This window comes from Scophthalmus maximus, chromosome 22 (assembly GCF_022379125.1).
Source record: "Scophthalmus maximus strain ysfricsl-2021 chromosome 22, ASM2237912v1, whole genome shotgun sequence".
In the NCBI taxonomy this organism is placed as follows: Eukaryota; Metazoa; Chordata; class Actinopteri; order Pleuronectiformes; family Scophthalmidae; genus Scophthalmus; species Scophthalmus maximus.
In genome coordinates, this window is record NC_061536.1 from 3,147,039 (window position 1) to 3,167,997 (window position 20,959).

The 20,959-nt window shown below is 40.6% G+C and overlaps 3 protein-coding genes across 5 annotated transcripts in view; 2 read left to right on the forward strand and 1 right to left on the reverse strand.

The window, feature by feature from the left end:
- Window positions 1–2: 2 nt before the first annotated feature.
- On the reverse strand, window positions 3–7,964 carry umad1 (UBAP1-MVB12-associated (UMA) domain containing 1). Its single transcript, XM_035619994.2, has 4 exons — window positions 7,664–7,964; window positions 7,222–7,312; window positions 4,693–4,778; window positions 3–3,139 (listed from the first exon to the last, which is right to left on the reverse strand). Exons 2-4 carry the CDS (start codon window positions 7,301–7,303, stop codon window positions 2,867–2,869), a joined length of 441 nt encoding a protein of 146 aa, XP_035475887.1. The 5' UTR covers window positions 7,304–7,312; window positions 7,664–7,964; the 3' UTR covers window positions 3–2,866.
- A 193-nt stretch (window positions 7,965–8,157) lies between these two features.
- rpa3 (replication protein A3) lies at window positions 8,158–10,933 on the forward strand. Its single transcript, XM_035619995.2, has 4 exons — window positions 8,158–8,358; window positions 8,472–8,546; window positions 10,518–10,629; window positions 10,718–10,933. The coding sequence occupies exons 1-4, from the start codon at window positions 8,260–8,262 to the stop codon at window positions 10,798–10,800; spliced, it is 369 nt and encodes a 122-aa protein (XP_035475888.2). The 5' UTR covers window positions 8,158–8,259; the 3' UTR covers window positions 10,801–10,933.
- Window positions 10,934–12,272: 1,339 nt separating this feature from the next.
- The window catches only part of col28a1a (collagen, type XXVIII, alpha 1a), a 31,225-nt gene continuing 22,538 nt past the window's right edge, over window positions 12,273–20,959 (forward strand). The window contains exons 1-4 of one of the 3 annotated variants that reach the window (XM_035619986.2): window positions 12,273–12,403; window positions 12,714–12,946; window positions 15,232–15,463; window positions 19,865–20,046. The gene's annotated coding sequence lies outside the window, so the exon portion shown is untranslated. Of the gene's footprint in view, window positions 12,404–12,636; window positions 12,947–15,231; window positions 15,464–19,864; window positions 20,047–20,959 lie in introns of those variants that run through there. The other 2 variants (XM_047330183.1, XM_047330182.1) reach the window with 2 other exon arrangements.

Below are 20,959 nucleotides of genomic sequence, written 5' to 3' on the forward strand. Positions count from 1 at the left end.
CACACAGTCATCCCATTTATTTGTAAAGTAAGTTTACATCCACAGTCACAACCGAGAAAACACCACACCATCATCAACATATGCTTTAAACCAGGGAACAGCTTGGTTCATGAAAAATACACTTTAGTGAGAGGGAAAGGTACAATCTGAAAGGCATGTGGGCTGCATACTGTGTAAAAGGCACAACAGGTTTTTAAAGAGACCAAGTTACAAACGACCAGAGGTAAAATTACAGCATTCCTGGGTAAATTCATGACTATGTAAGATAAGATGTACCTTTATTCGTCCCACAACGGGGAAATTCGGGATGTAAATAAATGTATTTCTCAAAATAACCTAACACCAAATTGGACATCACCCCAGGTAATGACATACAGTAGGTCCATCCAGCTTCATGGACCCTGCTGGGACCATGATTCAAACCAGGAAGTACGCATCAGTCCAAGACAACAGTACTCAAAGCAAAAACTGTAAAGCTGGATTACTGGGTAAGTGAGACAGCCTGGATTCTATAGTGTTTACCGGTTACAAAGCACAAGGGATACAATATGATTTATGCAATTACCATGAACAAAAAACAAAAGCTCCAACACAGCACACGAGATGGCGGGAGACATGCTGACAGCAGCACAAAGTCCATTTCAATAATGTTGGGTTAAAAATAAATTTCACAAGAAATTATATTTTTGCCAAAAATGTATAAATTCAAGCACTTTCAATTAATCATGTCTATCTACACAAATGTCTGTTTTCAAAAACAGATGAGGCTTTGACTTTTCTTCTCAAATCCACAAAGGTTCAATGATTTTAAGGACAAAACAGTTTGTGGAAAACTTAAAACAAACAACAGCGAGTGATTTTTTCACCTGATTAGCATTAATGTTCTGTATCGGTGAAAAGAGACACGGCTCGCGCCCTTCACATCTCTCGGTGTTTCAACGTGTAAAAATTTGTTGTACAGTTTAACCTCTGAGGTATTCACTGTGTACACCAGTATACTGATCAAAGCCATAACTAATGACGCGTACAGTATATGTGACTGCAACCTAATGAAAAATGTGTTTCTGTAAACACAAGACAGCAGAGACTAAAGAACAAATACAGATTGGATAAATGATGGAGTTAATTAATGATGCGAGGACAAATATGCGGGGCCAAATGGAAGGCCAGGAAGCAAGATTCAGACACGATGGTCATTTGCAGAGAATAACAGGTGTACAATACTCAAAACATTAACTGCTGCACAAAGGGATGTATGCAATGGCATTTTGACATAAGAGCCGTAGCAATTAAAAAATATTCTTACTGTACATTTTCACTTTATCATTCTGACAATCTTTACTTGTTTTTAGCTCCAACATAAACAGATGATTCAAAAGATTCATGAATTATTACTTTCTATCAAGTGATTCTTTTTAAGACCAAGTTTTCAATAGTTATTGCATCATCATTGGGGAGCCAAATGCTCAAATGAGGTCGAATAAATTTCGTTGCTTTAGGAATTGGCAACCTAATATGAACAATACCTAGCTCATAGCATTAGTAGTATACCTTGACCTGAAAGATAATTTCAATTTTGTACAACTTTTTTGTGGTTTGGACTGGGATGTGAACCCAGCCCCAACACATGTTTTTACAAGCCAGTTTTATGTAGACCTGACTACTCCTGAATAAGATTGGCTCGTGATGGTCGGGCAGGTGCACCAGTGAGACCTTGACAATGTGGCTCCACTCCACCATCATTACGGCGCAGACTCCAAACAAAGTCACCAACACAACACGGTAACACTCGTAACCAAGATATTTTTTTAAGTGGAGAGAATCCATCTTTGTATAAAGTCTTTGTACTACAGTTAGCTTTTCAAGCTAAAATGGCTACAACTCTCTCTCTCTCTCTCTCTCTACTGTCTCTGGGCTTAGAGTATCTACCTGCAACAAAAGACTATTGGTATCGTTGGAAAGAGACGTCTGAATTTAAAAAAAATAATCAAACACAAACCAAACCCAAGCCCAGAACTTTAAAAAATGAAAAGGACGCAACCCTGATACTTTGTCTGGACCTGTCAGATTCAGGGTGTGTCGAAGTATTCTCATAAAAAAAAAGGATTCAAACAAGCAGATAGGTTGTAAACAATATCACCAGGTTAGTCAAACCTAACTGAAAGAGAAATGAAAGGTGAACTGTAACATAACACTACATACTGTAAAACATCCATCACAGTTTATTGACTAACGTCTTGGTTCAACTATGACCTATCATACCTACAGTAGTTATGGGCAATGATAGACTGCCACCAACATTTGCGGCGTATTTATTTTTGGCTTGACCACGCTGACCTCTGTGCAGCAGCGTCCCCAGATCTCGACAAACGTCTTGCTGAGTGCATTGTTATCAACCCACATTGTAATAACCCATAATTATGCTGTCCATTTGGATAACATCATCATAACACACTGTACTCCTCTGTTCCTTATTATGTTCACACTGGGAGTAACACAACAAGGAACAACTCAAGCACAAGTTCATTGTGTTCCGACAAAGCAATTCATTTAGAATGAGTCATCATCATCATCAGGGAGATTGCCGTGCTTCCTTGCTTCCTTGCTTCCTTTCAATTTCATTTAATTTCCACAGCCATAGTTTGAAATTAATCTAAAGGGTAGTTGATTAGAGAAAGGCTGCTTTGCAGTTCTAAAACTTTGTTATATGTAATTTGAGTGAGATTGTATTTCCTCATAATCCTACCGAAACACATTTTGCTGGTTCAGTAAATTGAAGAGCTGGGTCTCACATAACCAACACTCTGCTAATTTTTGCCACAGTGTGAACCCCTGCTGACAGCCAGGATGTTGACATTCAGACAAACTAGGCATTATGGAGCACAGAGTTCTCCAAAGTGAAGTCGTACTGAAAATTGGCCAGGTTGTAGTTAATGTCCCGGGACAGCAGCACGTCGGGAATGAGCTGGAATCCTGTCTGCATGGTTAGGACGTGAGGGGCCAAAGTGAAGGGGATGTCCCCGAGTACATCCGGAAGACTTGAAGCAGCTTCCGCCGATGAGGGCCCAGCTACCTGCCCCGTGGTGGGCATAGCTGTATGGATGCTGTTGGAGGGTGGAGCTGGAAGGGTGTAGGATGACTGTGAGGAAAAGGGGGACACAGTTTTATTCAGTGTACACTGTTTTAACAGAGTCAGTTCAATTCAAGGTGTTGTCCTTGGAACCTAAAAAATAAACATCCTTCCATCCTTTATTGGTGGCTGTGGCTCAGGACATAGAGTCGTTCGATCCCAGCTTCTGCCAGTACACACTTAACCCTAACTTGCCTCTGACGGCTCTTCCGACAGTGTATGAATGTGACAGAAAAATGCGTGGTAAATAGCAGCGCTGTATGAATGTGTGTGAATGGGTGAATGTGACTTTCCTGTATGACTAGAAAAGCGCTATATAAATACATTTACCATTTATTGAAGAACAGCTCTTTGTTACGGAAGCCCACACATTTGCGAAATAGGAGTTATATGTATAATCTCAAGAAGTGGAGCTAAATTTTAATATTTTCCGTGGCGGTCATCGGTGGTAAGTTGTTGTGAGTACAGTTGGTTTCACTCATTCTGAACAGAGGAGGTTTTCTGTTGTGCTCTCCTGCAGAGTTTCTATTAAACAAAGCACAACACGAAGATCCTCCACCATGGGAACGACTTTAGCAACAGAGACTCTATTTATAATTTCCCAATGTTTCAGAAAAAGGGGGAAAGGAGGAATGAGTTTTTGAAGCACTAGTCATGCGTAGGTACCTCAGGGAGTTTTTGTCCACTGGTGGCGTCGTGATGTATCAATTTGTTCAAATTTACATACAGATCATTGTACGCATTTCTTATTTTTCACTTTTAGACCATTTTGAGACTATTTTCTCTACAGAAATTTGGTCTGGGAAATATTTGTATCAAGTTCAATACTACCATGTATATGAGGCAGCAAATGCAGATGGCAGAGTGTGGTTGTAACAATCTGTCACACAAGCAGACTCAAGAGTATGCGCACATTAAGCTGGTTACTTTTGTAAAAACACATCTTTACTTTATATTTAAGGTGCCTGTCTTGACTGAGACAGAGTTTTTCTCACTTCAAAACTGAGCTTTTTCAAATCAGCCTGCAGAGTGCATACATCTTAACACACCCATATATATTTGGTGGCTATGTGGTGGTAACATTACAGCTGTCGTCATTAACTACTGTTTTCAGCAAACCTGCGCTGGTCTTCCTGTAATTCAAATCCCGTTCAGAGGAATGTTCAGATATTTTAAATTGACTGAGCCTTGTTCAGATCAGTAGGTTCTGGAAGCATGTGTGCATATTTGTGTGTGTGGTTACAGTGTTTTTGCATTGCAGTGTTTCCTGTTGCCACGTATTATTAAGACTGGAGGGATGAGCCGCTCACTAATTGTGGGACATGCAGCAAGTCTTAAGATTCATAAAGTTAATGTACGAAGAAATAGAAGGCCCAGCAGAGACGTTTGTCTGCTTCTGTCTCAGCTCGGGTTTGAAGCCAGTGTGGTGACTGGTAGAAGGACATTTTGGCACAGCAGCTCAGCACCTGCTATCACAGCAGTGGAGACGGTTCTGTGTGAGCTGGTCTGAAGGGTGGATCGCTTAGAAAAGGAAAAAAAGACAATACTTCCAGCACGCTCACCCTTGATGGCTGAACTATGACGTTTGTTGATGGGTGTGCGATGTTAATGCTCTGCATCTTTCTCCTCTGTTCTTCAACCGTCTCTCCTGCAGAGCAAATAAGGCAGATATCGTTAACCAAAATCGGAAAATGGAGATGTGGAGGTAAAATTACAGTATTTCAGGATTCAGTTAAACAAAAACAGCCAATTTATATGGACAAGCACAGTGTTGGCAATTCCAGGTTTTTTTTTTTTTCTTGACTTTGTCCACATTGACCAAGAGATTCATGTGTATTAGGGATAGGAGTTTCTTTGCTACAGAACCACGTTTCTCTTTTTTTGAACATACGGCTATATCTGATGACAACTTAGCCCAGGTGCATTGCACAACACTAGACGCTACTAAATCAAATTGGACAATGACAAGTGAAAGTCCCTTCAGGTGTCTGGACCGTCAGCACATGTAGTCAGTCTTCAGATCTCAAGGAGTCCAAAATGACAGCGAACAACTGGACACTTCCAGATCTCTGCAAGCTCACCCGGAGCCGGTTGAGTTGCCAACGTATCACATGGCAAACAAAGGCAACCATTCATACCTTTGATCTACATAACCTCTTTGGACTGTGGGAGGAAGCCGGAGAACCCAGAGAGAACCCATGCAGACATGGGGAGAACATTCCAACTCCACACAGAAATGCCCTGGGTTTGTGGTTTGAACCGGGATTTGGACCAAGAACCTTTTTGCTGCGAGGCAACCGTGAAAGGTCATGGACCTACCCAGCATTAGTGTGGTGTTCCTGATAAAATGCTTGGTATAACCTGAATATACAGGTCATAACAACTTTGTAAAAAAAAGAAAAGAAAAAAGGCTACATATATAAATCATCTTGGACCATCATGTATCATTAGTCCACATCTCTGCCTATTTCAAGGTTGGTCACCGGGTGAGTAGAGGGGGCTGATGGGAGAAGAAAGTGACAAGATAATGCTGTTATCCTTCTCTCCCCACAGTGGAGAACCATGCACATGTATATATAGTAGAAGCAGGGAGTTTGCAGTGAATGTCTGCGAGCTCAGTTGGTTGCCTCCATCTGAATGAGAAACCTGGCTCTGACCACTCACTCTCCTCTGCCAAAGATGCAGCATGCATCCCCTGACCATCTGTGTCAGCTCCACCAGCTTCACCAATCAAAGCCATGAGAAGGATAAACAGCAGATAATACTGCACTTCTCTGCTAGATGACTTTCTTATCTTAAAGACTGTATTTACAAGTGTTTACGTTTGTGTTTTTCCAAGTTTCATCGATCATTCACATAACACTTCTATACACAGTGCTTTTTCTATCACAAATCATCCATACACTGCCGATAGATCCATCAGTAGCAGTTTAGGTTGCATTCAAGGCCTTGACCAAGGACACTTCGGCATGCGGACCCAGGGATCGAACCATCGACCTTCTGATTAGTGGATGACCTGCTCCACCACCTGAGCCACAGCCGCTGATGAACTCCTTATGTACACAATCAGTTTCATGCAATAGTAACAACATTTTAATTCAGGGTTTGTCTAATGTCTGCTGCCTCAACTTGTGTGTCAAGATAATCCTTTGATTTTTGCACGACATCACAATATGATCATGAACAAGAAACGATTGTTTTGACAACTTTCTCGACTTAAGGTCTTCTTATTTGCTTTTTTTCTGGGGGTTTTAGTCGCATTTCATGATAATTGAGATGTATCAGTTGTCCTCATGTGACCAATGCATGAAACATAGGCCATTTAATAATAAGCTGGTCAAATATGGGGGTAATGTCAAGATCCCCATATACTAATGAGGACCCGGGGATGAAGGCACGAGAAGCTATTAATCAAATTACTGTTTCCAAGGTCAACAAACAACAAACAACAAACAACAGACTTTAAGAAAAACTGTGCTCACTATGTTGCAAGTAACGCAATCTGAGGAAGTTGTAAAAATCTATGATATTTCGGGATTTCGTCACACAGTGAAGGAGGATCACGAGCGCAACAAGGAAAGACTGTGAGCTTCCTGAAATCATATTTCCTTTTCCATAAACACCTTCTTGGTCACATCACCTCTGTAAAAGCTCAGAATGATGAATAACCTGTGTAACACTTCGGGTCTCTCTAAATGCTGGTTGACTATATTATATGGTACATATTACATAAGTGTTTCAACTGTAATATTTTGAATGTCATAAATTCAACAGCAGCTACCAACCAGCTGAATTCACCTTTTCATTTACTGGGTAGAAACTAATGAAGGAAGCATCACACCAGACTCCAAACATTGTCAGTTTAACAATGCACTGTCTATAGGGAATGGTGGATCAAATATTGTATCTACACAGACGTTTACCAATTTAGTAGAAGTCAGTCTGTAACCTGCATCAAACCATCCATCTAGATACACTTGATGTTTCTCGCCGCTCTCTACCATCGTCAGACGTGGGGAAAGTTAGTGAACCAGACGTGGTGTTGCTGAAAACACCAATACGTCAGGTCCGTGTGAGCCGATGTCTCTCACCGATGATAACAAAGCCTCCATCTGCCTCCTTGTCCGAGGTGGACTTCTTGGAGTCTTTACGCAGGCCGAGGAAACTGAACATGACGGGCCTCTGTCAACAGAAGAGAGGAAAGGTGAGAGCAGCAGCAGTTACAGCATGAGAGTTGACTGGTTTATTTTACAAAGTGTCATGTGTTCGAAAACAATGTAGACTGAAAGGATCCCCTCACTGAAATATCACAAACTCACATTAGGAAAACGTAATATATGACAACTACAATGGATCAAGGGTCAAAAATATAAATCCCCTCTCGAAAAATCAGACACTAAATACTGGTAATCAAATGTTGGGACTAAAACGTTTATTACGACTTTATAATGCGCCTGCAGCAAGGACGACGAATTTATTTTAAATTAAAACCAGCATTTAGTATAACATGATAACAAAACCACAACACTTTACCTTTTTCAAACTCCTTTTATGGTAAAACGAAACTATGCTCCCAGAAAGGTACGAAGCGAATGTGATGAACGGCTGTCGTTGTCCCGTGACATTAAGTTCGGAATAAAACCATGAAGTCACTTCCTGGTTCCATAACGTTTTACTTTCGTTCGGTTTGGTTCGAATCGGTTAGTTTCAGTTCAATGCTGAGGAGTTCACTTCGCTGACGTTTTGTAAAGCACTAAATATAACCTCCTCTGTCTGTTGTGTTAAAGTCACTAGCCTCAACATCTGCCCATGTTCGTGTAGAAACTGTAACTGTCGCATTGGGGGTTCCGCTGCAAATGTGTCAGAAACACGAGTCGGAACTTATTTTCGGATGTTTCCGGGGAATTATTTGTTAGAGCACAGAGGATATGTCGTAGGGAGTGCGTGGGGCGTTCGATTTTAACCACACGGTTCGCCTCACTCGCAAGCCGGGGCGGGTTTCAACGTCATTATTGTACACCCCACCCGTTCGTGCTGCCCCGTAACATAAAAGCACACGGCGAAACATTTCCCGCGCTGTGCAGCTTTGTCCCCGAGTTCAGTAGAGCAACAGCCAAGAGACTGTGAACATGGCAGCAATACTGGATGTCCCCAAAACGAGAATAAACTGCTCTATGCTGTCGCAGCACATCAACAAACCGGTGTGCTTCGTCGGGCGCGTTGAAAAGGTCGGTGTTGTCCGCAGCTAGCTCACAATTCAAATGTCCGTTTTCCCGCGAGTCATCAACGTTGCTCTGTTGAATGCCCGTGACAACCAGTCTTCATGTGTGTGCGTTGTCAGGTTCACCCGACAGGGAAGACGTTCACGTTGTCGGATGGCGAAGGCAAGATTGCAACAGTTGAACTCAACGATCCCGTGAGTACATCAACCTCATCACGCTTTTTAATCTGACATCAATGAGAGTAGGTGGAGTGAGGTCATTGGTCTTTAGTCACTGAGGATTCTCGTGATGAGTCATTTGATTTAATTCAGGCCCACGGTGTGACTGCTGGTTCACAAGCCCCAGAGCAACATTATTGGTGTGACTGGTCACTGTACCCCCAATACATTCAAGTCTCCAAACTAATCTGATCTATAAATAAATATGGCAGCTCCACGGCAGGTCTTCGAAAAGTTTGTTTGACTTGGAATAAAAATGATTAGCTAAAAATTGGTTTGCTGTTGAAATGGCCTATATAGATATTTTATATTGTTATAGTTATTTTCTTAACTAACCAGGGAATCTCTAATATAGGGAGAACGTCCACTCTCACTACTTCCGGGTTGTGTAGGGGGCGCCCGCGAGGCAGTCCAGAGTGAATGGAGGCAGGGAGAGCTGTTTTCGATACAAGGGGTCAGAGCTGCAACAGTTGATCGATTAGTAATCGACTACCAAATGAATCGCCAACTATTTCAATAATCGATTAACCGGTGCAATTAATTTTTATGAAAAAAAGGTAAAAAGTATTTGATTCAGCTTCTTAAATGTGAATATATTTCTGGTTTCTTTGCCTCTCTGTAACAGTAAACTAAATATCCTTGGTGTGTGGACTAAACAAAACACGATCGACATTTCTCACTGTTTTATGACATTTTATGGACCAAACAACTAATCGATTAATCGAGAAAATAACCGACAGATTAATCGATAATGAAAATAATAGTTAGTTGCAGCCCTACAAGGGGTAGAAAAACAATAGATATGCTGCTGCAGTTCCAATTAGATTAGATTAGTTCCGTTTTCGATTAAAATGAAATTCTTTTCTGTAAGTATCAATGATGTCACGCACCACAAGACGCTTTACGACATTCATCTGTTTATGTGTGAGCTCGGTAGTGTAATTATCTTTAATGACATCATGATCAGTTTGCAGACGCAACCTTATCCAGATTTACATTTGGATTCTCCCCGTCCTCCTTTTAAATGCTCATTCCTCTTGATTCACTTTACCCCCGGCTCCCAAGTTACATTGAGACACTAGGACATCATGTGTGTCTCCAGTGTCCACATTGAGGTCAGATCTATCTTTGCAGGTCACGTCACATCCTCCTCTCATTTTATGACTTTTTTCCTGTGTTTACTGGCTAACAGCTGCCTAGCTGCTGTTATCTCACGTGGATTATTATTTCCACCCATGTAGTCGTCGTATGTGGACTGAAAAATTAACTACATTTACACTTGTGTTCTATGTTGTCCCAGTACTTCCCTGGCCACCTATGGAGGGGCCTTGCCAATTGGATCATAATTTGATAATTTTATGTGGTCAAACTCTATCGGATTTCAATCCAATTACCCAAAATGCATTTTGCTGCCGGGTGTAAATGGGGAAAGTGGTCGCACTGTCCAGCAGAGGCCAAATGTCACTCTCTTAGTTCCTACAGAACAATATTTTGCTATTTAGGAATGTTTTACTTTTTTGAGACAGAACTTTGTGTGTTTAGCAGCACAACCAGTGGCCTCCTGCTCAGTATTCTTCTCTCATTATTACATTAATGTCCCATCACACAGTTTAGCTAAAAACTTTTCAAACTGAACTGCGAGGAGCTCTCTCTGACGTCATTGTCAACATGGTGTTCTTCATTTGATAAAAGCTTCAACACATCTGGAACAGTGCACTTTGAGGGAGTGACACAACTGTAAAGGATAGGTACAGTATCGCTGCAGTCTTGTATTTAAGCTGAGGAAAAAGGATATTGATCCCATTAACAAAACATCTATGTATAAACTATCCCAGCAAACATTTTTGACATTGAGAAAAGGTAGTGATGACGTCTAAACCTAGATTCAATAAGATAAGGGTATTTAAATCATGTTATTTATGTATTATTATCTACAAATTCTTCCAGCTGGAAGAGGAGATGAGCGGCGTGGTGGAGGTGATCGGTATGGTGTCCAACAAAGGAGGAATAATGGCCACAACATACAACATGCTACGAGAGGAAAAAGGCATCTCCTTTGGTAGCTTTTTTTTATTTGATGAACAATGAACCATCTGTAATACAGTAGCATTCATCAGTCGTGACTCGCGGTGCGTTCTGTCCCACAGATCTGGAGCTCTACAACGAAGCCCTGAAGGTCGTCCACGATTTCCCCCAGCACTACCCATTCGAAGTGGCTTCAAGTGGATGAGCACGCACGTTTGAAGATTTGTTCACTCTATGTTGTTTTTTGTGCCTGGTTTCTGTCGAAAGAAAAACATTTTCTCAAAGTTCCAATGTCAAGTAAGTTTTTGCAAAAAAAAATTAAAACCCTGTAAGAAGTGTGGAAGTTTTTGCCTTGTTTTTTCTTCTAAATTTTCAGCATGAGATATTCTCCTATAAAAACCCAACTTTTGATGTAAGAACTTCAAATACTGTATAGAAAACAGTACGGCTGCAGTAAAAGCTATATCCTAAATAGTTAATACCACAACTTCAAAATTTCACTTGTTGACATTTGTTGGTCAAATCGTGTGTTTGTTCCATTCCACTGAATATTACTGCATTGAAAGTTATATTTTATAGAGCATCTGTCAAGTCGACGCTGGAACAACTTTTAATTTTCACCCCAGTCAACTCTGACGGGGTTGGAAAAACGAACAATTAATTATTGATGGTAACAAATATCTCTATCAAAGTGATTTTATTTTTGACAAGTAATTTTTCTTAATTATGAATATGATGTGAGACCCCCTTAAACATGCCCACTATAACAGCACCTGACTTTTTTTTCAGTATGGGCATTTATGTCATAATATTTAGTCAGTGTTGTACAGTCGCTACTTTAGCTACTTTATCTGGCCACTGTCTGTTTACATCAAAACAATACATAATGCACAGAAGAAACAGTAGCCCTGTGAAGCGATTGGTGTCAGTGTGGAAAGCTGGATAGTTCTTAGGATTTTAAATGTAGGTGGCAGAATTGATATCTGCTGTGAACATGGACTATATCGGGCAGCAGGGGGCAGTATGAGCAAACATGCTGACAGAAAACCTACTGTAAGGCACGGATAAAAATAACTTCTCATTCATAACCAAGTGAATTTGTTACCTTGAATGGAACTCCAGTTTATGTATTAAAATGTGTTACACACAACGGGATGATCTCCATAATGAAGAAAACAGTGAATATTTTTATTTCCTCGGCTCAATGATTAATCATTAATATTAGATGTATTAATTAAGAGTGGAAAATGTTACAGATGAGAAGAGAAAACATAAAACATGTTAAAAAAAAAGTCAGATCAGAGAAAGAGAAAAAATAAGGAATTAAACAAATTGAGAAGCCAAGTCCTGAGAAAGCACTTTTAAAGTGTCTTTAAGAGAGATTTAAAAGAAGATAAAGAGCTCATCCGACTGATCTCTTCAGGGAGATTCTTCCGAAGCGGGGTGTGGGGCCCTAACAGTAAAGGCCCCGTGACCCTTGGTCGTCAGCCGGGACTCTGGAATGGCTACCAAGGGTCTCGGCACATATGGTATCAAAGGGTCTGAAATGTACTTGGGTGCAAGTCCAGAATGGGACTTAAACTCAACAATAAAATCTTCAAATGTATTCTTTCAAATTTACCTTGACGCCGATGAAGAGAAGCTAAAATGGGGGTACTGTGATGTGCTCTCTTTCAGTGGTTTTGGTGAGAAGTCTTGTCTGCTGCAGTTTGGACAACCTGTGAGTTATGCAAACTCTGTTGGCTCGGGCAGGCGAAGAGAGATCTGCACGTATCCAATCATGGGGAAATAAAAGCATGTGAAACAGGGTAGGTTTTTCTCCTGGATAAAAACGAGGTTGATCAGAGAGCGTTTCCTGACGTGATTGTTCAAGGTGAGGCCGTTATGGAAGGTGACATCAAGATCTTTACGTCCGTATCGCATGTTTTGGAACCGAGAGCCCAGATGCTTTAAGGTGTTGGCATTGACTGTGTCTGGGCCAATAGTCATTACCTCCGTCTGGTCAGTATTAAGCTGCGAGACATACTGTAGGTTGGGTTATTTATGTCCAGCGTTTGTGCAATGATTCATTTTTTTTGGTCTTTTCTCAGCTTTGCCGTCTCTGCTTTTCTCCCACAGACACGTCTTTGATGTTGCCCTATATCCTTTTAACAACAAACACACAGTCTACTCACGATGCCATATAATACTCATCAAAATTCTTTGTACCATTATGATTCTTTTTGCCCCATCTCCTTTAGAACGCAATGCACCGCACGGTCAGTTCCAACAGGTTTGAAGGGTCAGTCACCTATGAAACATGTTTGGACTGATCGTACCGCAACAGATCTTCTCTACCGCTGTAAACAAAGGTAAGTCCACTGCTGGTTTGAACTTAAGACATGAATCTTGTCATCGAACAAATTTTTCTATAGAATTTCATAAAACAAATAAAAGCCTGAGTGTGGTCAGTCCTGTCTTCATCAGGGCAATGAAGAGGCTAAAGACAGAAGATAGTTTAATTTTCTGTATGGAAGTGCATCTTTTGCTTTTTAAAAAAAATTAAACTCATTCAGTGCAAACATTTTCTAAAGAAAGTACATAATTAAAAATAAATTATCATAATTACATTTTTTAAATTCATGTAGACACATTTTCCACCACTGACAAGTTAAATATCTTCTCACCATGAAAACAAACAAAAAATGTAAGGTTGAAGTGAAAAAGATGAGTCCACGTATTTATTAAGATGTTGAGCCAGCATTATTTGAATAAACTGCCCGCACTTTTTAGAAAAAAAATCTAATCATCAAGATCATCAGATAAATTTCACCTTGTCATGAATCAGTGCTGTGACACACTCCCAGGGCCCTTGGGCGGAGAGAACATGTTGAATGGATTTGACTTTATCTGCTTCCACAGAATGATTAATACCAGCCCCATCAGTTTCAGTGACATGAAAGTGCAATCAAGGAGGAAATTATCAGTGTAAAATATAGCTTTCTGGCATGAAAACAGTTCACGTGAGTATCATTACCAAGGAGGCGGGGGTGATAATGTCAACTGCTGTAAAAAGAACTAAGTATACGCCTGCCACACTCAGTCAGTTAATGGGTGGGAGAGGAGTAGCCTGGAGGAGAGCAGCTGCCGTGTCCAGCATGTCGGGGCACCGACTGGTTTCTGTTGCAGCATCTGCTCCATCTGCCTCCACCCACTGACACTATCGCCCCATCTCACACACTTTGTCAGGGAAACATATTCATCTTCCTGCCGCTGCTCATCTCTGTCAAACACACACACAATGTGGCTCAAAAAAACCTTAAACCATAAAAACAACACCACTTAATTAGTTTAGATTAAATAAAAAAAATCAATGAAAAAATTGTACATTACATCATTCATCCAGAAACCCGACAAACATTTTGTTCGGTCTGACAGATTTGTTGCTTTGCTGTCATTTGCATTTTTTTGCAACATTTAAAGTGAAGACCAACCTGTAAATTGGCCTATGAGCCGATCAGTCAAATGACATTTCAGCGCCTGAAGGCGAAAAGTTATGTTTGAGGTGATGCATATACATTTTTTATAAGGCTTTAACTTGAAGACTTGACCTTGTGCTCTGGGGAAAAAGTGACCAGTAATTTTGCAAGTACATTTCATATACTAAACAAATAATATATTACCAAAGAAAAAATGTAATGAAAAGACCTGTGTCTTAACTGTATTATTTGGAAACAAAGACCAATACAAATTTTTGAAGAGACAAAAGCTGATAGTTCAATAAATGATTATTTTTTATCCACTTGGGGGGCAATAGGACAAGCTGAGCTCAACATACTGACCTGATATCACACTTTTAAATTTGCGAAAACACTTTTCTTGTTTACTACTTATCCCGCTGACATATATTTTAAGTCGTGTTTCTGGTCCGCTGAAGAACACGAGCCCAACCAGAGAGAATTTCCAATATGGGGAGAACTTTCACGCAAAAAACTTCCAGGTTGCTCGCGAATGAATGGCCCAAAGTATAATGTTTATGGGGTAAGAAAGAAATCCGCCAATATTTTTATATATATAAAGTTCAGAATTAAAAGATATAGCTCCATTAGATTATTTAGTGGTCCAATGTGACACTTGGAGTGAAATTCTTTCAATGAGTTAACAGCTCCGTATGCAGAATGCGGCAGGTTTCACTGCCGGTTTTTACAGACTGACACTTCTGAAACCGTCAAATAAAATGGTCCCCTTCATCCTGTTGGTGGGTCCTCGCTGGCAAAGAACAGTTTGTCTTTAAAAAGCTGTTATCCACCTAATTCATCATCACACTTGTGTGTCAGTCCATGTCGGTCTCCGTTTATTTGTTTGCCCCCGTCGGACAGTGTATGTCATCATCTGTCACAATCATGTCAATTTCCAATCTTCGGGTTAGTCCCACTGAACCCTTTTTTTTTTTTTTTTGGAGGGGCTGCATGTTTATGATGCCATTCTGTTCTGCCTGTTAACCCTACAATGACCACAATAACTGCTGACTGGGCTGTGGACCTCGTAAAGTGCTCTGCCTTTTAAAGCCCATTATCATACCTCGATAAGTTATTAGTTCATATTCCACATACCAAGGTGGACACTGATTTTTTTTTCTTCATTTTTAACTCTGAAGCTGGCCGCGAACGCAGCAGCTCCTCTTCATGCAATGTGAGCCAACATGTCTAAAACAACCTCTGCATATCTACCACATGCCTACCAGGGCCCCGGAGTGGGGCTTTTGGACCGACAATATGAAGCTGTCAGGTCCTGCCAAAGTCTGAAGCGCCACAGGGAGCTTCAACAATGATCCATGCACGCCGGGTTCAACAAGACATCATACCTGGAAGCGCCTCATCTCGTGTACAGTAAGCACTCACCTGCCCTGAAACCACGTAGTGCAGCAGAGATGGAAGTCACCTGTAAGCCATTTTTCTCCTTTAAAAAGTGTTTTACCAAATTGAGTTCAGCTCGGCCAAAGTGAGTATGGGTTTGTCGGCCTTAGGCACAGCGGCGGCTCGAACGCAGTCAAGGACACAACAGTAAGTGAACAGGTCACTGTTCAGATGCACGTCAGTAAGTGAACGCATCACCCATTGTGCTCCGCGTTTCTAATGCTACATCCCCAAACCAATATCTTCATTGCTATTGACTGCAGTGTTTTCAGTAAGTTCACAGATATAGAACAATGTGAACGGTCAAATTACACCATTATTGTCACACAGCGAGTATCACTGTGTTGCCAGATGGCGCCTTCTTGTATTGTGGCAACATTTTTGCAAAGTTCATCTTTTTCTCCGCGGACTCCACTTCTTACCTGATGGAATCCTCCGTGTTTTTGACACTGTGCTGATGCCTGATTATGGCCTCAAGGTATTTCTACGTTCAAATGCATATCTTCTTTGCTTTTCATATACATATATTTTGCGAAGTGACAGATTACTTTTGAAGCTATGTTGTTTCGTTCAATATTTCAGAAATGACTGCTGATAACGGAGTAAATGGTTTCATGTTTTTCACGTTATTTTGCGATTTCACATTTTTGCTCCTGGTCATTTAAGGGATGTGAAATTATGAATAAGCCATTTTCCCCAAAGCGTCACCGTGGTCCTTTAACACTTTTCCAAAATAAACTTAATTCAAGGTCCACGTACCTGCCCTTTCACGTAACTTTCAACATTGCGCCTCCTCACTCCTAACTCGTGCTCATTCGGGGGCGGCGATGCGGTGGCACATCTCTCGGCCACCGTTAGTAGCTTTCCATGCTTGTGTCCAGAGAGGGTCTTGAGTGTGCAGCCGTGTGCTGAAAAAAAAGAAAGCCCGTTGGCCTCATCAAAATATGTTCAAGTGCAGCAGGAAGCGCTCTCTAAACTCCCAGCCCAGTTGTTGGTGTTGCTGCTGTACGGCTGTGTTGTCTTTACACAGCGCCGTCTGCAGACAGTGTGCCACAACCAGCGTTTGGCACCAGTCTCTTCCCATACACCCAGCAGCATCAGGCTGCCAGGCTCGCTTCTCCACATACATTCTCACCACTGTCGCTCCGTATACGCAGCCCACTCTTCTTATATTAGCGACGGATCTAATGAGAAGTGAGATCCATTGAAGTTTTCGCCTCTCTCAGCACATTGTTTGGATTCATTTCCTCAGAAGTTTGGTGGAGACCGAAAACAGAGCTATCGGGAGAAAGATTATTGGCCGTAGATTTGTTGTGTGGCCGCACACATGATTCTAAATGAATCATAAAGTTGCCCCGTGTCTGCTGCTCGCAAGTGTTTGATAACAACTGTTTAAGATCAAAATGTGTCACCGTTTGGCTCCAGCTTGATCCAAGTGGCTCCCAGAAAACGAGTTGATGCAACTTAAAGTGCAATATATGTAGATTTATCAACATTTTCTTCTTTTTTTGGCAAAGAAATGGATAATGTCAAGTTCACTGGTTGCAGGGGTGCTGAGGGGGCTGCAGCGCCCGCCACTGGTAAAAGGGCTGTAACTAATAGGCACATTTATTTTTTTTTATAGCATTTCACTTTCAAAATATTCAGTGGGTTTTTTTGTGTAGCTTATCTGACCCACAAATGTAGAGCATGATGTAGATAATGTTAGGCGAGACCTCTGACTCGATAATAAATCTCAAATAAACTGACCACAGCAGAATATGTTACTATGCTGCTTTGACGCGCATCGGGTTGGTGTTCAGGTCTGCATTCTGTTGCTGCGTAATATGTTCTAAAACTGGTGTAAAATGTTGCTGGCCATTCAAATGAATACCCCTCATGAATGCTGTGTTGTTAAAATGCATTTAACATGACTTCATTTCAAAATTTCTCTCAACACCCCAGAATCTGACTGACTTCCAGCGTCCCTGTCTAAGGTGCATTCATTACCAAATTTCTGGTTCTTTCTATGTTTCTCTCTTTTTTTATTTTTTGTTTTGTGCAAAATATGTCAGTATTCTATCATGAAGGTTTCGACTGGATGATTCACAGTCCTGGATGTAAACTACTCTAGCCTAATTTGCAACAACAGACACAGACATGTATCACTATATTATGCAGATCGGTTAGTCCAGAAGTCTTCACAGGGGTTGGGAGAGTTTATTCTAAGCAGTGGTAATTTAATATGTTATGTAAAGAGAGGCTCTTTGAAGGGATCTTGATCGGTAACTTTGCAGGGAAAAGCGGCAGGTCTCTGACATACAGTCATGATTTATGTAAGGAACTGGGCATGAGGCCTTATCTGAGCCTGTCTGTATGAATTATGGGAGCAGCTAATAGAAGTTTCTCATCCTAACATCCTCCAGGTACAGTTTCTCAGACCCACCCGGTTTTCTCAAGCTGCCATAAATGATTAAATTTAAAACATCCTGAATGTTCCCTTTTCTCTTCCCCCAACCCGGTTGGATTTCAGTCTCGCCCCAGACACTGGCCTACTTCAAATAACATGGTAGTAATAATAATTGGTTTTGTGTTGGACCCAATGTCTGACATACAGGCAATGGCTCCTGTTTTCCTTCTTCATTAGTGGAAGACAGTGGTACTAATGTTTTTTTTAAAATGTTTTCTCAGTGTGGAGGTTAAGCCAAAATGTGCTGCATTAGGCTGCTGCCATGTTGCACGAGTGACCTGATTTGGAGCCAGATTCTGTGCTGTAATGAACGCGGAGTGGAGCCGCGGTGTCGATGTCCTGCTGTGTACCCACCTGACCAATCACAAGTCAATCTCAGCTGTCAGTCACGGTGCCTGTTTTATTTGCATCAAATAACTGATTAAAACCAAACTTATCAGAAGCATGAACACTTGAACGTACATCCGTGTGATAAAAACAACCAAAAATGACAGAGACCCTCTTTGGAAAAACTTTTTTTTTTATGTATCTACTTGGACTTTTTTAGTTTGGTCCCTGTCCCGTCCACTAACATATAGGAGGTGAGGTTTATGACCAGCCAGCCACAAGAGGTGGATCCATCTCTGCGTACAATCATTGGTAGTAGCCTACTTCTTAGTCAGCTTTATTTTAATTTATTTTTTAAGTTGGACTTGCTGCAACGAGGAAACAACAATGAAGGAAATATTGTTTTGAAAGAAACAAATGTAAGTAATTCTGGTGCTCCTGGAATATTTTGTCAATATTTTGGTTCATGGATAACGTGACTATATAAGTGACAAACCCAAAGAAAATTATGATATCAACGCTGTCCCCAGCTGAAGCTGCGCTCTGCTATTTTCACTAAAACAGCTCTGTGAAAATCCCTGTACATTACCTGCCCAGCACCACACAGCAGGCAGACAAAAGTTGCAGCCGGCAAGTGAACCGAGAGGAGCATGTTGCAGCTAAGGGACCAGATATTTGTCTCAGGCGTCGGTGGAGACCAAAGCAGAGTGGGAGAAAATTGACTGAGGATGGATGCTAATGCTCTTATGTGTCTCCTGAATGTGTAATTTGGTTAACATCCCAACTTATCATTTTATACTGCTTTTTTTATTTCAACTTAAATTTCTCTAAGATATATTCTTTTCATTCCATTGCTTTGACTTGACAGCTATTGCTAATTCCCATCCTAAAAATGAATTTCTTATGGGATGTGTGATATATTGATAAAGACTAAACTAAGTAGCTAAAACAGATTCCACCTCAAAAAGCTATACAGCATTGATATGATTATAATTACTTCCCCTTTTCTTTTTATTATCAAACGCAGGACTTTTAGTTGTAAAGGAGTAATTTAATATTCTCAAGAAAAAGGATCTGAATACTTTTTCCACCACTGTATTTTGACAGGCTGTATGTGTTTCTGCACATGATCCTGGATGGAAGAAGAATGAACCCAATGAACAGTTCTTAATTTTGTGAACTGAATAAAAATCATAGCAAGCCGTTTAAAACTTCAGGAAATTAAAGATTGAATTAAATTGAAAAGGGGGAAAAATTAATTCATTAAACCAGAGTCAGTGTTTTTGATGATGATTGACTGAAGTTTACCCATTTATTAGTTCAAACAGAAGACAAGCAGAAAACCTGTCTGGGATTGAAAGTGTGGTAGTGTGTTGCTGCAGATACCGAAGAAAATGATATGTTTTCAAAATAAAAGCAGGGAATCTGTCATCGATGGAAAATTGGGAGCAATGCAGAACCACTATAGAATAGCTATAGATATGTTCTCCCAATAACAAGATGAAACTATCATACGAGAAAAGGACAGACAGCTGTTACTGTTTAAAATCAAATAAAAGGTGCAAAAATAATCACAAATTGCTTCATGTCTCATATAGGGTTTTATTGTGAAGGTGAAACCCGGACTCTGTACTCGCTGAAGTACGGCGGCCTCGTCACCGGTGTGTCGGGACCTTCGGTGCTGCTGGCTTGACAGTGGAGCCAGAGGCAGGGACTCTGCACCGCGACACTTCATCTTACTGATCAATTAACCCGGAGCTGTCATTCTATTAATACACAGGTACGTCCCTATATTTACATAATGTCTGATAATTGGTCAAACTCTCAGGGGCATGACAATGAGGGGACACAGACTTTATGTGCAAAGACCATGTAACTTATTGTAGTTTATTCTCAAATAGGTCAGGTTGTTGTAGTTCAATTAACCCTTTCACAGGTCAGGAAATGTTACCGTGAAAAGATGATGTTGTTGAGTGTGTGTATTCTGTGTAGTGTATTGTCTTTAATGGATCAATTAAATATAGCATTTAGCAGTAATCGTATTATGAGCATTATTATTTTTGGCTGCAGCATAATTAGTAATTGCAGTAGTAGCAGATGTAAAATTGAACCTACATTATATGCAATTTTGTACAATATTGATATTGTAATAAAAAAGACATTTCACTGGAAAAACAATTGAGCAATTGCTAAGATAAGATAGATAAAATAACCAGCCAGGAGTGTTTGATTCATTTCTGACTAATCAAAGTATTTGATTTCACTGATGGGTTTAATCATTAAAAAAAGAAATCTAATTCAAAATCTAAATTGACAAATGGATGTTGTCTCATCAGTATTGCCCAGCGGTAATATGCAAAAAGGTAATAGTATAGTATCATAAGATGCAGCATGGGTCTGCGGTAATGTTAGCGGGTACAGTAGCCGTGGTAGTGTTATTAGTCGCAGTCGAGTACAGTAGTTAGAGCAATAGATATGGCTGAAGCATTAATAAGATCACTAGTACAACTGTAGCATGCTGTGTATTAATATGAGTAGTTGGTAACAGAAGATAGTAGTAGTAGTAGTAGTAGTGGTTAAAGTGATAAAGTGAAAGAGCAGCTGTGTAAAAATGTGACCTCGGCTATAACTCAGAGGTGTGTGTGTGGCCTGTGAGCCCCACAGACTGTCCAGTACATAACCATTGTCACAGG